Source organism: Akebia trifoliata, chromosome 5 (assembly GCF_017979445.1).
Source record: "Akebia trifoliata isolate Shusen 1 chromosome 5, ASM1797944v1, whole genome shotgun sequence".
In the NCBI taxonomy this organism is placed as follows: domain Eukaryota; kingdom Viridiplantae; phylum Streptophyta; class Magnoliopsida; order Ranunculales; family Lardizabalaceae; genus Akebia; species Akebia trifoliata.
The window spans coordinates 32,551,924-32,564,879 of record NC_141379.1 but is presented as its reverse complement, the minus strand read 5'-3'; the positions used below and the strand labels follow the sequence as shown (position 1 = coordinate 32,564,879).

Here is a 12,956-nt window from a genome sequence, read left to right as displayed (position 1 = left end):
ACATTCAAGTCGAGTTTTAAAATTATATTTTAATTATTTAAAATTATTTATATATTTTAATAAATCTAATATATATATATATCAAATCAATTTGATGATGATCATACTAATCTCTATCATCATCTATGTGATTTAAAGATTACTAATTTTGATAGGAGATACAAATTTTTATTTTTATTTTTATTTTTTCGATTAATCAATAAGAGATGACTATAGTTAAGGGGCATGTCATTATAAAATATAAGAGTAGCTCAAACATTTTAAAATAAATAAGCTCCTTTATACTTCAAAAATCATTGAAAGGGTAAGTATGTTATTTTTGCTTTAATTTTTTTTTTTTTTTTTAGATTAATATTTGATAAATTGGATATTTCAGAGTCCATAGTTTTTTAGAAGGGAGTTTTGTGGTATATATTTTGAAAAATAAGGTTTTTACCGTCATTGTAATACTAGGCTCAAAAGTGGTGCGATGCTTTGAGGAAAAGTTTCGTACTAATCCCTAGAAAAATAAAAGTGATCTCAGGAAACCCTCTATTTTTCTCATATCTCAGACGTCAAAGCGTCTCTAGAAGATAGATTCTATTGCCACAACACACCAATCATTTAGCCAACAAAATGATTGGTGTGTTATAAATAAAAGTTGGTATGTTATTTCCACCCGTGCACTTGAAGAAATTTATGTGGAAATGTTGTTAAAGTGAAATTTCCTTCACAGAACCAATTGGAGAGAGTCTTCGCCTATAAATATCATCCATAAGACCACAATACCTCCAATAACTTAATATCTTTTGTTCATCTCTCTCTCTCTCTCAATGTGTCTTGTTTGGTTACAGAAGTTTATAGAACTGATACGCAGAGACGGCGAAAGCAACCTGAACAATGGGATGGATTCGAAGAAGAAAACGAAGATCAAAGGGTCTGTTGTGCTGATGAAGAAGAATGTGTTAGATTTTCACGATTTACACGCATCTTTTCGTGATCGAGTTCATGAATTCTTCGGCAGAAGAGTATCGTTGCAGCTTATTAGTGCTGTTTATGCTGACCCAGGTCTGTTTTCTCACTTCAAAATTTCTTATTTTCGGACTCCAAAGACCAAAGTCCAAACCCTTTGATATTTGCTACAAATAGCTTTGCTTAGGAGACACGGAAAGTTTTGGAAAATCTTCACTGTGTTGTTGCCATTTCGCGAAGGACATTCTCCCTAGCTCTAGACCGTTAGATGGTCAACGGATTCACACGTTACTATTCCCAAGGATCATCAATGATCTGTACTTTATGAAATAGGGAGTTTCTTCCGTCACGGGTACACGCCATAAAAATATTAATTCCTCTTTTTTATTTTTATTTTTGGGGATTTTCTAGGGTTCAATCACGTTGGACACTCGGTGCCCGACGCACAGTTGTGATGGAGAGAAACGCTATATCATAGGGATTAGTACAAGATTCCTAGGTATCAGTTTCTCAAGGGACAAAATCTCCACCATCCATCCGTTTTGAGTGTTATTGGATGTTAGAATCCCCCTTTCCATTTTTCTCATAGGGTGCGTTTGATGATGCTTGAAACAAGTGGAAAAATCAAATTTTCGACAAAATAGTTTATTATGGTGCTTTTGAAAATGATTCCTAAAGAAATCTATATTTTTATTGCCATGAAACACAAACATTTTTCCCAAGGAGAGTTAGTTTTATCATAATGCAACAAAGTCTGCATGTTCACTCAAAATATTGATTTTCTTTTGTTTTATAATAATTTTCTGATGATAATGTTTTTCAACAAACAAAATCATCATGAGAGAAGAGAAGAGAAAATAAATGAGTTTCTCTCCACTTCTCTCCACCATGTTTGGATTGAGGGAAGTGGAAAGAAGAGAAACTCATTAAAAGAAGAGGAACTCAATTTCTTTCCATCGAGTTTGGATTAACAAAAGAGAATTAAGAATAATTTTAAAATTTTAAAATATCTTCAAAGAGATCTAGGGTAGAGTTGAAATTATAAAATATTTTAAAAGGATTTCTCTCCACTTTTGATAAAAAAAGAAAACTCACCTATTTTTCTCTCATTTTCTATTCTCTCCCCCACTTAACAAGTCAAACAAGAGAAATGGAGAAAAACTCATTTATTTTCTCTTCTCTCTATTTCTTTCAATCAAAACATAGCGTTAAAGTCTGGCTGTTTGCACATGGAAAATAGACAGGGAAAGACAATTTATGGGCTTTTAAGGATTTTGTTAATGTGTGCCCTAAGGGCACATGTTAAAGTGCAATAACTACACTTTGGAAATTAGATTTTGGACTGAAAATACCCTTAAAAACCTTTTTTTTATTTATTATCAAAATACCCTAAGATTCCAATTTTCAAAGTGTAGTAGGACACACACGTTAACAAGACCTTTTAATTAATTAATTAATTAATTATTTTTTATTTAAATTCAATTTCCTATTCAAGGTGATTTTCCAGAAATTGGATTCCCATCAACACCTATTTAATCGGAATTTTTGACCTGACTAGTTGCCTATTTAGTTCCATCAAATTGAAGAGCCAAGTCACCTCAAAATCCAATTGAGTCAAGTCGATTGAGTTATTGTCACATATAACATCCCATAAATTATGACATATAACATCGGATAAGAAAATCCACCACTAAAAGTTTCCTCTATTGATTACCCCCATAAAAATTTCTTTTGCTCTTGGTTGTCCCCACAAGAGTAAAACCTTGGCCCCACCCTTGCTAAAAATCAACTCTTTTTATGTTCTCTTAAGTCATGTTGGAGTGATCTCCAGATTGACCTCATGTTGCACTTTGATGTTGTGGAGGTGCGTATGAATCATAAATGTTTTTCATCGAGATTAAATAGTGGTTCCACAAAATTCATTTTTCCAAGGAAGTCAAATAGACTCTCTCTCTCTCTCTCTCTTAAATATGTACGTGTGTGTGTGTGAGAGAGAGAGAGAGAGAGAGTATTGTGTGTATTTGGAGGATACTGGTTGGGGGTGCAACTTGCTTCGATATAGTTCTATTTGAGGTCAAATTGGAACTGAAACGATATAAGTCTGGTCCACTAAATAAGAATTAGAACCGAACCAAATTCCATTGGAATCAAACCGACCTAAACCAAACCAAAGTCGGTTTGGTTTGGTTCGATTCTATGGGTTTCCAATATTCTATAACTTGTAAGAAATATTTTTTAATAAAAAATAAAGATAACATTTCATACAATAAATCACTAATCTTTCCATAAAAAATCATTAGTTAATCCATAAAAGATCATTAATCTATGTCCTAACTCCGAAAATAATTCATAATAATTATTTTATACATAAATATTTATTTATTGCATAAGGACTCGGTTCTTGGTTTGATTTGATTTTGTACAAATTTGATATGAGAACTGAACCAAATTGATCGGTTCTCCATTCTCATAACCCAGAATCGAGCCCCAACTTGTTCCAAACCAACCCGAATCAAATCACCCCAAAGCTATCAGTTAAGTTAAGTTCTCGGCTTAAACCAGATCAAGTTGCACCCCTAATACAGGCGTGCCCTTCACAATACAATGGATCAATAGTTTTCAAGGGAAAAACTTTGAAGCGGGCAGCCCTCTTCAAAATTTTGAAGGAACTTATTCCATTGGTTTACAAATGGCATTTCCAAGGATGTATTTCAAAGGTAAGGAGTGAAATAAATTCAAAATGCCACGTGTCTTGCAACGAAGAGGGTTCCTCCACATTTTGAAGCAGGCTGCCCCGCATCAAAGTTAGAAGCTTTCACGGTCAAGATAAATTGATTGATTGATCAGTAAGTGGGCCTGGGCCATGGTATATAACGCGCAGATAACGGAATGCGAGGGAGGCTTGGACGGGCCGGGCACTTGGAGGACTGGATAACGACAATTTCCCCAATATCGGCAGGAGAGTCCGTTTACAAAGTTACTTTTGAGTGGGATGAAGACGAAATGGGGGTTCCAGGAGCTTTCATAATCAACAACTATCACCATAGTGAGTTCTACCTCAAGACCCTTACACTTGAAGATGTTCCGGGTACGGGTCGGATCCACTTTATCTGCAATTCCTGGGTTTACCCAGCCCATCGCTATAATTACAATCGGGTTTTCTTCTCCAATCAGGTAAACAGTGTGGTCCATTCATTGTCTCCCATTATTTGAATTATTTTTAAAAAATAAATAAAAAATTGATTCTACAAATTGGACAGGTGACCACAAACTTGAATTTGACCAATATGCCCTTAGTTTTTCACTAAAAAAAAAAAAAATGAAAAAAGATATTATTGAAAACTGAATGTGGTGAAAAACACTAACGTCCCCAAAAAATCAGTCCATTCTAAAACTTCTAACCTATGTTTCTGAAACACGTTGTCAAAATTTTGTCCCTTCAAGGGTCTCCATATATATACATATATGGCATTACCGGTATAAAACAACCCTTTTAAAAAGAATTATAAAGAGCATATTTTAAGGAAAAAAGGGGGAGGGGGGGATGCCAAATTAAAAATATAATGGGTAAGTTTTTTTTATCACTATTTGAATTACTTTGATTTTGCTTAAAAGAGTTAATTAAATGACATAACTTGTATTAGAACTGAAAAACTATGCTTCTTTATTTCAAGAACAAATAATGGTAACAATGTTCATAAAGCATAATTTATGCTTATTCAGATAAATCTTTAAGAACCTTAACAATATTTTGGAAAGTTAAAATGGGATTTCAACTATAACTTGAATGAATAAGAGATACATATTCTAAAAAATATCGTTGCAGAGTTACCTCCCGATCAACACGCCAGAGCCTTTACGTAAATATAGGGAAGAAGAACTCATGAATCTTCGAGGAGATGGTACAGGAAAACTCAAGGAATGGGATAGAGTTTATGACTATGCATTCTACAACGATCTCGGTGATCCCGACAAGGGTCCCAATTATGCTCGTCCTGTTCTCGGAGGGTCTACAGAGTATCCTTACCCTCGTAGGGGAAGGACAGGTCGTGAACCTACAGAGACAGGTTAGAGATTCAAATAATCCTTCTCTTAATTTTGTTACCATTTCTACTCCTTCTATTTGATATAAATATAAGATTTCATAGTACTCTCTATATTTATCATCTTAACAGATCCCCAAACCGAGACTAGGTTACCACTTCTAAGCCTAGACATTTATGTTCCAAGAGATGAAAGGTTTGGGCATCTGAAGATGTCAGATTTCCTCGCGTACGTTCTGAAATCCTTGGCTCAGTTCTTGCTCCCGGTGCTGAAAGCTTTCTGTGGTAACACCCCAAAATCCTTGGTTCAGTTCTTGCTCTCGGTGCTGAAAGCTTTCTGCGGTAACACCCCAAAATCCTTGTTTCAGTTCTTGCTCTCGGTGCTGAAAGCTTTCTGCAATAGCACCCCAAATGAATTCGACACCTTCCAAGATGTGCTAGACCTTTATGAAGGAGGGATCAAACGACCGAGCGGTCCACTTGACAGAATTAGGAACTTTATCTCGTTGGCGTTGCTTAAAGAACTCCTTCGTTCCGATGGTGATCAACTCCTCAAATTCCCAATACCTCAAGTGATCAAAGGTAAGCCACTGTATCATACATAAATAAAGACAGAAATAGATAGAACTGTGCTTTGTGATTTTAAGAGAGCTGCTATTGACACCCCAATTAAAATTTATGAAAAAAACAAGTCAATGGTTTTGAGAACTAAGTAAAAGTTCAGGTGCCACTAGAAACTCTCTCTGGATTTTTATTTTTATTTAGATTTCTATTTGTTAGATTTAGGATTTTTTATGAGCCTAATTGTAATTGTAAAGTTGTTTCGATGTGTTATAAGGCTTTGTGATGTTGAAATATATAACTTGAACCAAACTTGTAATGTTTGAATGGTGCATTTTAATCTTTAATTAGGGTGTGATAAATAATTTAAGAATTTAGGATGCCAATAACAGCCCTCTATTTTAATTATCAAGACTCTCAATCAACATTTAGTAGGAAAAGCTGAAACCTTCATGAATTGTGATATTCTGCAGAAGATAAGTTTGCTTGGAGGACAGACGAAGAATTTGGACGAGAAATGCTCGCTGGAGTGAACCCCGTTGCTATTCGTCTTCTCCAAGTAAATTAATGCTTCTTGTTTGATAATGTTTCTGGTTTCTTTCTCAATTATTTAACAAAATTTTGTTCTCCAGGAGTTTCCCCCAACTAGCAAGCTTGATCCTAAAGTGTATGGCAACCATACAAGTTCAATAAGCAAAATACATATACAGAAGAATCTAAATGGGCTAACAGTAGATGAGGTACTAATGCAGTAATCTCCTTATGTCCTAAATAACTATATAGTTTCTACTCATGAGGGGACTAAAAATGTGAATTTTGAGTAGGTTCTTAACAAGAAGAAGCTATTCATATTAGATCATCATGACACATTGATGCCATACTTGAACCGAATAAACACAACTACGACGAAAACTTACGCCACGAGAACGCTCCTCTTGTTGAAAGAAGATGGGACCTTGAAACCATTAGCAATTGAACTGAGCTTACCAAACCCAAAGGGGGAAGAACATGGTGCCGTCAATAAGGTCTTCACACCTAATGACCAAGGCGTGAGGGGTTCAGTGTGGCAACTAGCGAAAGCTTACGCTGCTGTGAACGATTCTGGTGTTCACCAACTCATCAGCCATTGGTAAGTAGTAGGTTATAGGCAAAAGGCCGGCCATGCAATGTGTTTTTCAACGGTTGTGATTCTTGTTGTAGGTTGAACACGCACGCAGTGATCGAGCCATTCGTGATTGCAACAAATAGACAGTTGAGCGTTCTTCATCCGATCCACAACCTTTTGAAACCTCACTTTAGGGATACGATGAATATAAATGCCTTGGCTCGGCAGATCCTCATTAATGCCGGCGGTGTGGTGGAGAACACCGTCTTTCCAGCTAAATATGCAATGGAAATGTCTTCTGTGATTTATAAAGGTTGGGTTTTTACCGCGCAAGCACTCCCCGCGGATCTCATCAAGAGGTAAAGCAAAATGCACGAACATGTATAAGTGGGGCTTAAAATGGGTGGGATTCAAGCTATATCCAGATCTGAATTTCTATCTGAATCCGACTTGGATCCTCCTAGAGAAGCCATATCCGAACCATTTTGATTTCACTAAATCCGGATCCGACCTGAAAAAATTGCTTGATTCAAGTCGGATAATTTCCGATAGTTCAACATTTTTTCTTCCATACTTTATTGTTAATTGTAATACTATTATAATCATTTAATTTTAAAAGAATTTATGTTATATTAAAGTAGTAGAAAAGGATCTTTTGAAAAACCTAAAAATATAATTTTCAGAACAATATATAATTCGAATCTAGACAGATATATGGATGGATCCGTATCCGACTTGGATCATGGGACTTCAAACCATATCCGATCCATTTTTATTCAGATCTACCCCATGGACCCAAACCCGCTAAATTCAGATTTCGGACAAAATCTGACACATTTTATGCCCTATGTTTAAGTCTCGAAACTTGAGTTCAACTAAAATGTTAAGATTGCCATTTGCTTCTTTCAGAGGAATAGCAGTTCCAGACTCGAGCTACCCCCATGGCCTTCGCTTACTGATTGAGGATTATCCATATGCTGTTGATGGGCTTGCGATATGGTCAGCAATCGAGACATGGGTCCATGAATATTGCACTGTCTACTATCCAACCGATGACTTGATCCAAGGTGACGCCGAGCTCCAATCTTGGTGGGCCGAGCTCCGTGACGTGGGCCACGGTGACAAGAAGAATGAGCCATGGTGGCCCAAGATGCAGACATTCGCCGAGCTAACCCAAACATGCTCAATTATCATATGGGTTGCCTCAGCCCTCCATGCAGCGGTCAACTTCGGACAGTACCCATATGCGGGCTACCTACCAAACCGCCCAACTATAAGCCGCCGCTTCATGCCTGAGCCTGGCACACCTGAGTATGTTGAGCTCCAGTCAAATCCCGACCTTGTGTTCCTAAAAACGATCACGAGTCAGCTTCAAACCCTCCTCGGTGTGTCCCTAATAGAAATCTTGTCAAGGCATTCTTCTGATGAGGTCTATCTCGGGCAGAGAGACACTCCTGAGTGGACAAAGGACGGAGCGGCATTGGAAGCGTTTAAGCGATTTGGGGAGAAATTAGTGGAGATTGAAAATAGAATTATAGAGATGAACAACAATATAATTTGGAAGAATCGATTAGGACCCGTCAAGGTGCCATACACATTGCTCTATCCAAACACCTCGAATTATACCCGTGTTGGTGGACTCACTGGCCGTGGAATTCCTAACAGTGTCTCAATATAAGGCTTTCCATTTATGTTCTTTTAATAGTTTCATAATAGTGAACCCTTTTTTTAGTAAGGTGTATTCCCATATAAAAGACTACTATATAGGTTTTTGTATCCTTGGAATTTTTTTCTTGATAGTGTCATAAATACAAACATATGTACAGATTCTCAAATCATCGTCATTATCAAATTAGTGGAGATTGAAAATAGAATTATAGAGACGAACAACAATATAATTTGGAAGAATCGATTAGGACCCGTCAAGGTGCCATACACATTGCTCTATCCAAACACCTCGAATTATACCCGTGTTGGTGGACTCACTGGCCGTGGAATTCCTAACAGTGTCTCAATATAAGGCTTTCCATTTATGTTCTTTTAATAGTTTCATAATAGTGAACCCTTTTTTTAGTAAGGTGTATTCCCATATAAAAGACTACTATATAGGTTTTTGTATCCTTGGAATTTTTTTCTTGATAGTGTCATAAATACAAACATATGTACAGATTCTCAAATCATCGTCATTATCAAAGCCTTGTCACAAAATTATAAGGTTGGAATTTCTCACAAAATTTCCGGACTATATTTATAAAAGGTAAAGTGCCAAACAAATATTTTCTCGACAAAACATCAAGTATGACATATCCAGACATATGATTTATAATGAAAAAAGTACAGGATGTCAAGGAGACCTACCTAACACAATAAAGAAAAATACAAGAAACCAAACAAAACAAAAACTAAGGCCCCGATTGATTCAACTGCCTAAATCTGCTGTTAGATGCTGAAATACTGAAAAACTTGTTTGATTAAGCTTTGTAAAAGTGCTGTGTTATTGACCAGAATCTGGAAATTATTGTTTGATATAGCTTCTAGAATCTGTTGTATTAGGGTAAAATGACCAAAATACTCTTAAGGTTGACAGTGCACCCTGAATGCATAAAAAATTACCAGAATACCCCTATAAATATATAATTACACTTAATATATATAAATATAATAAAATTATATAAAAATAAAAAAATAATTGTATTAATTTTAAAATATTTATAATTCTAAAAAAATTATAGAAAAATTTATAATTCTATAGAAATTTCGGCAACATCTCCAATTAAAAATAGACATATGAAAATTTTCTGATACACAAAATACCTGCATAATACGCAATCTAACATAATGCACCAAGAATGCATAAAAATTTACCAGAATACCCCTATAAATATATAAAAACACTAAATATATTAAAATATATAAAAAATTAAAAAAATATTGTTTTAATTTTAAAATATTTATAATTCTAAAAAAATTATAGAAAAATTTATAATTCTATAAAATTTTTGATAACATCTCTTCTTAAAAATGGACATATGAAATTTTCTTGATAAACAAAATACCTGCATAGTATGCAATCCAACATTCACATTACATCGTATATACATAAGACATCCAAATTACTTGCCGAAAAAACATAACACATCCACATAACATCTAATTTAAATTCTGATATCATTTAAACATAGTAATCAAAGTTAATATACTAAGTAAAACTGAAATAAATAAAAACATGAAAAATATGGGTTACTTTAACAAACCAAATAATTAAAATACAACTCAAGATAAAATTTATAAAAAAAAAAAAACAAAGAGCCAACCAAAATGAAACTTGGACTCAGGCTCATCCTCTAGAGTTGTGACAGGGAAGGCTCCCATCTTACCATTCTTAATGGAAGAAGGAAAAAAGAGCAAAAGGCTACTACCATCATAAAGATAACCCTTTAGATCTCTAGTTAGGACATTTACAATTCCTAAGATGAATGCTGAAAGTGAAAGGTAGACTGCTTGTATAAATGCAAATGTTGCTTACAATCACGATAAGTTACTCTTTAAGCACGACAGTAGCTACAACCTAATGAAGAGGGTCAAGAGACTTTAAGACCAACTCATATCCCTAAACACATTCCTAGTTTAGAATTAACCCGGAATCCATGTAGCTCCTCCCCAATTTTTGGACTCTTGAATTAAGATTAATCTTTGTAACATTCCCCTTTTCACTATTTGAATACCCTTCTCTATAACATTCCCCACATCCTCCAATTCCTCCCAAAATTGAACTCTCTCCCCACCTTTAGTAGGACCATAAATACCTGAAAAAAACCCACTGAAAATCCTCATTAACACAGTTACACAAGATAGAAATAGAAAAAGGCCCATCCATGTTTTTTGACACTTTGATGAAATTCTTATTCCACGTCATGATTAAGCCACCTGCTGATCCTAAAGCTGGAAGAAAATTCCAGCCAATGTCCCCCCTCCAAAGCTCATTAATCATCATATCGTCACACTCCACTAACTTTGATTCTTGGAAGGTGAGTATATTTTTCAAGTATAATGTACTCTTTAACGAAGCTAATAAGTTTGATGAACAATCTTTTCCCAAATTCTTTCTAAATGCAAAACCCATAACGCCTTCGATTGTGAATCAACACCACGGACGAAGCCCAAGTTTGACGTACAAAGACACCCCACACTACAACCTAAATTACCAACCAACTCATATAGACCCGCATCCACAGCTCCCTACATCTGATCCTTATAGAGGTTAATCTGCAAGTCCAATACCATCTCAAAGCAATGTAGAAAGCATCTAAATAGAATATATATATATAACATATGTAAAAACAATGGTTTTTCAAAATATGGGTTAGAGGTTTTGGATTGAGCTGATTTTTTGCGAGGATGGTCACTATGATGAGAAGATCATCCTCACAAAAATTCAGCTCAATCTGAAACTTCTAAATCCATCAAAAGTGATTTACAAATTATTGGCAAAAATTGGCAAAAAATCGACGGTCCACATTCTAAATCACTTTTAATGGGGTTGGAAGTTTCAGATTGGAATGATTTTTTTTTTCCGGATGATCTTCCCATCATGGAGATCATCCTCACAAAAAATCAGCTTAATCCGAAACTTTTAACCCATATTTTGAAAATTTATTAATGGTACATGTTTTTACATATGTCCCTTTATCCGTTCCCATATATATATATCACCTCACCTCAAATCCAAAAAAATTCAAACACCTTTTGTGCTGATGGAATTTTTTTCTAACAGATCAAATGTTAACACTTCCGTTAATTGTTTCTTACTCAATGAGTTTGATTTCCTATAACTGTACAGATATTATAAGGTCTCCACAATATAATGTATCAATCAATATTCCTAATCTAAACCCTAGAAGTCTTAAGCATATTAAGCTAATACAGAGAGAGAGAGAGTACCCATTTTTTTGTTGGAGAATGGTAGGAAACTGCATCTTAACGTAAGTGCAGGTGCAGATTACTAACAACACCACTGTCAAAAACGAATGGAAATTGAAGAGAGCCGACTGAAAAATCCAACGAACCCTAAATAAGATTCTCATAATTTCATCTCAAATCTCACCAGTTGTGATATAGAAAGAAAAAAAAGAATATGATTAAAAAATTAAACGATTTTCTTACCATTGTTAATTCTTAAACTAAAAGACAAAATTACTTCGTCGATCGGATCTACGGAGATAAAACAAAGACTTCGAATCGTAGAGAGTTCAGGATTAGGGATTTTTTTTTTCTCTCTCTCGAAGAACAACTGAAGAGAAGGACGAAGAGAAGAAGACAAGAAGAGCTGCTGCGTGCGGTTCTCTGTCGACAGAAGAGAAGAAGAGAAATGAGGTTAAAAAACAATGGGCAAAATAGTCTTTTCACATGAACCGTTTTCGATAATTCGCGTCTCCCGCAAACGCAATTTAGAATTCAAGCTTGCAAATACCACTTCACCCATTAGCGTTTCTTAACGCAATTTCAAAACGCTGAGTTTCGATCATGTTTGATTCAACTTCAAAACTCAGTTTCAAACTGTAAAATCTGCGTTTTGAAGCTGAATCAAACACCCCTGCGAGGACGAGAACAACATTGACACAAGTTATCAGCTTTTTGTAAGCGGAAATATGAGTTAAATCGTATGTCGTATACATCTGACACACATATGTAGGACTCATTAGACCTACATTTGAGGAGTCCCACCGGAGATCTCACATTCTAATTGTTTTAAGTTATATTAGTAGGTTCATCAATACATCCCCCCTGTACTTATTGAAATTACAAAGACTAAAACATAATAACATATCAGCTCCATAAAAGTTGTTATCTCGATAAGTCAACTTTTATGAAATTTTTGGCCCTCAAGTCATGTTATTTGATATCAAAATTATTTTTTGTGTGCATTTTGGTTTCTTATTTTGGCAGATTTAGTTCTTTACGAGACCCCCTCATGCATTTTAAAATTGTAACGTCACCCTCTTAATGATCATTAAATATTATCGACTAAAATTAATACATAACTCGTACAGTTGATTGATTTTTGTTTGGAAATATGAACTTGAAGTACGAAATCCAAGAAGGATTGAAAGTTAAAAAATATGACAAACTCTGTGAGAAAATTTCTTTCTTATATCCATGGTTTTAAAACTCGTTTTGATGTCTTGTCTCGTCCATAAACGAGACCAAGTTATCTCGGATGAGATTTAAAAAATAGCTTATAATTAGAATAAATCTTGTCTTTAAGATGACTTGTGGACGATATCGAGACAATTCAA

General features: G+C 35.0%; 1 protein-coding gene and 1 long non-coding RNA gene across 4 annotated transcripts; one reads left to right on the top strand and one right to left on the bottom strand.

Moving 5' to 3' along the window:
* The first annotated feature begins 730 nt into the window (after positions 1-730).
* LOC147402294 (putative linoleate 9S-lipoxygenase 5) lies at positions 731-8,436 on the top strand. The gene is made up of 9 exons (XM_086443898.1): positions 731-1,047; positions 3,833-4,125; positions 4,778-5,018; positions 5,127-5,576; positions 6,029-6,114; positions 6,188-6,295; positions 6,380-6,684; positions 6,756-7,019; positions 7,570-8,436. Exons 1-9 carry the CDS (start codon positions 813-815, stop codon positions 8,336-8,338), a joined length of 2,751 nt encoding a protein of 916 aa, XP_086300024.1. The 5' UTR covers positions 731-812; the 3' UTR covers positions 8,339-8,436.
* On the bottom strand, positions 4,968-12,357 carry LOC147402293 (uncharacterized). 3 transcript variants are annotated; one of them, XR_015178865.1, is made up of 3 exons: positions 11,824-12,356; positions 11,602-11,727; positions 4,968-5,006 (listed from the first exon to the last, which is right to left on the bottom strand). It is a non-coding gene; the product is annotated as an uncharacterized LOC147402293 (long non-coding RNA). The 3 variants fall into 3 exon arrangements; XR_015178864.1 differs by lacking the exon at positions 4,968-5,006 and adding an exon at positions 8,073-8,114 and having other exon boundaries at positions 11,824-12,352; XR_015178866.1 differs by lacking the exon at positions 4,968-5,006 and adding an exon at positions 10,889-10,926 and having other exon boundaries at positions 11,824-12,357.
* Positions 12,358-12,956: the final 599 nt, after the last annotated feature.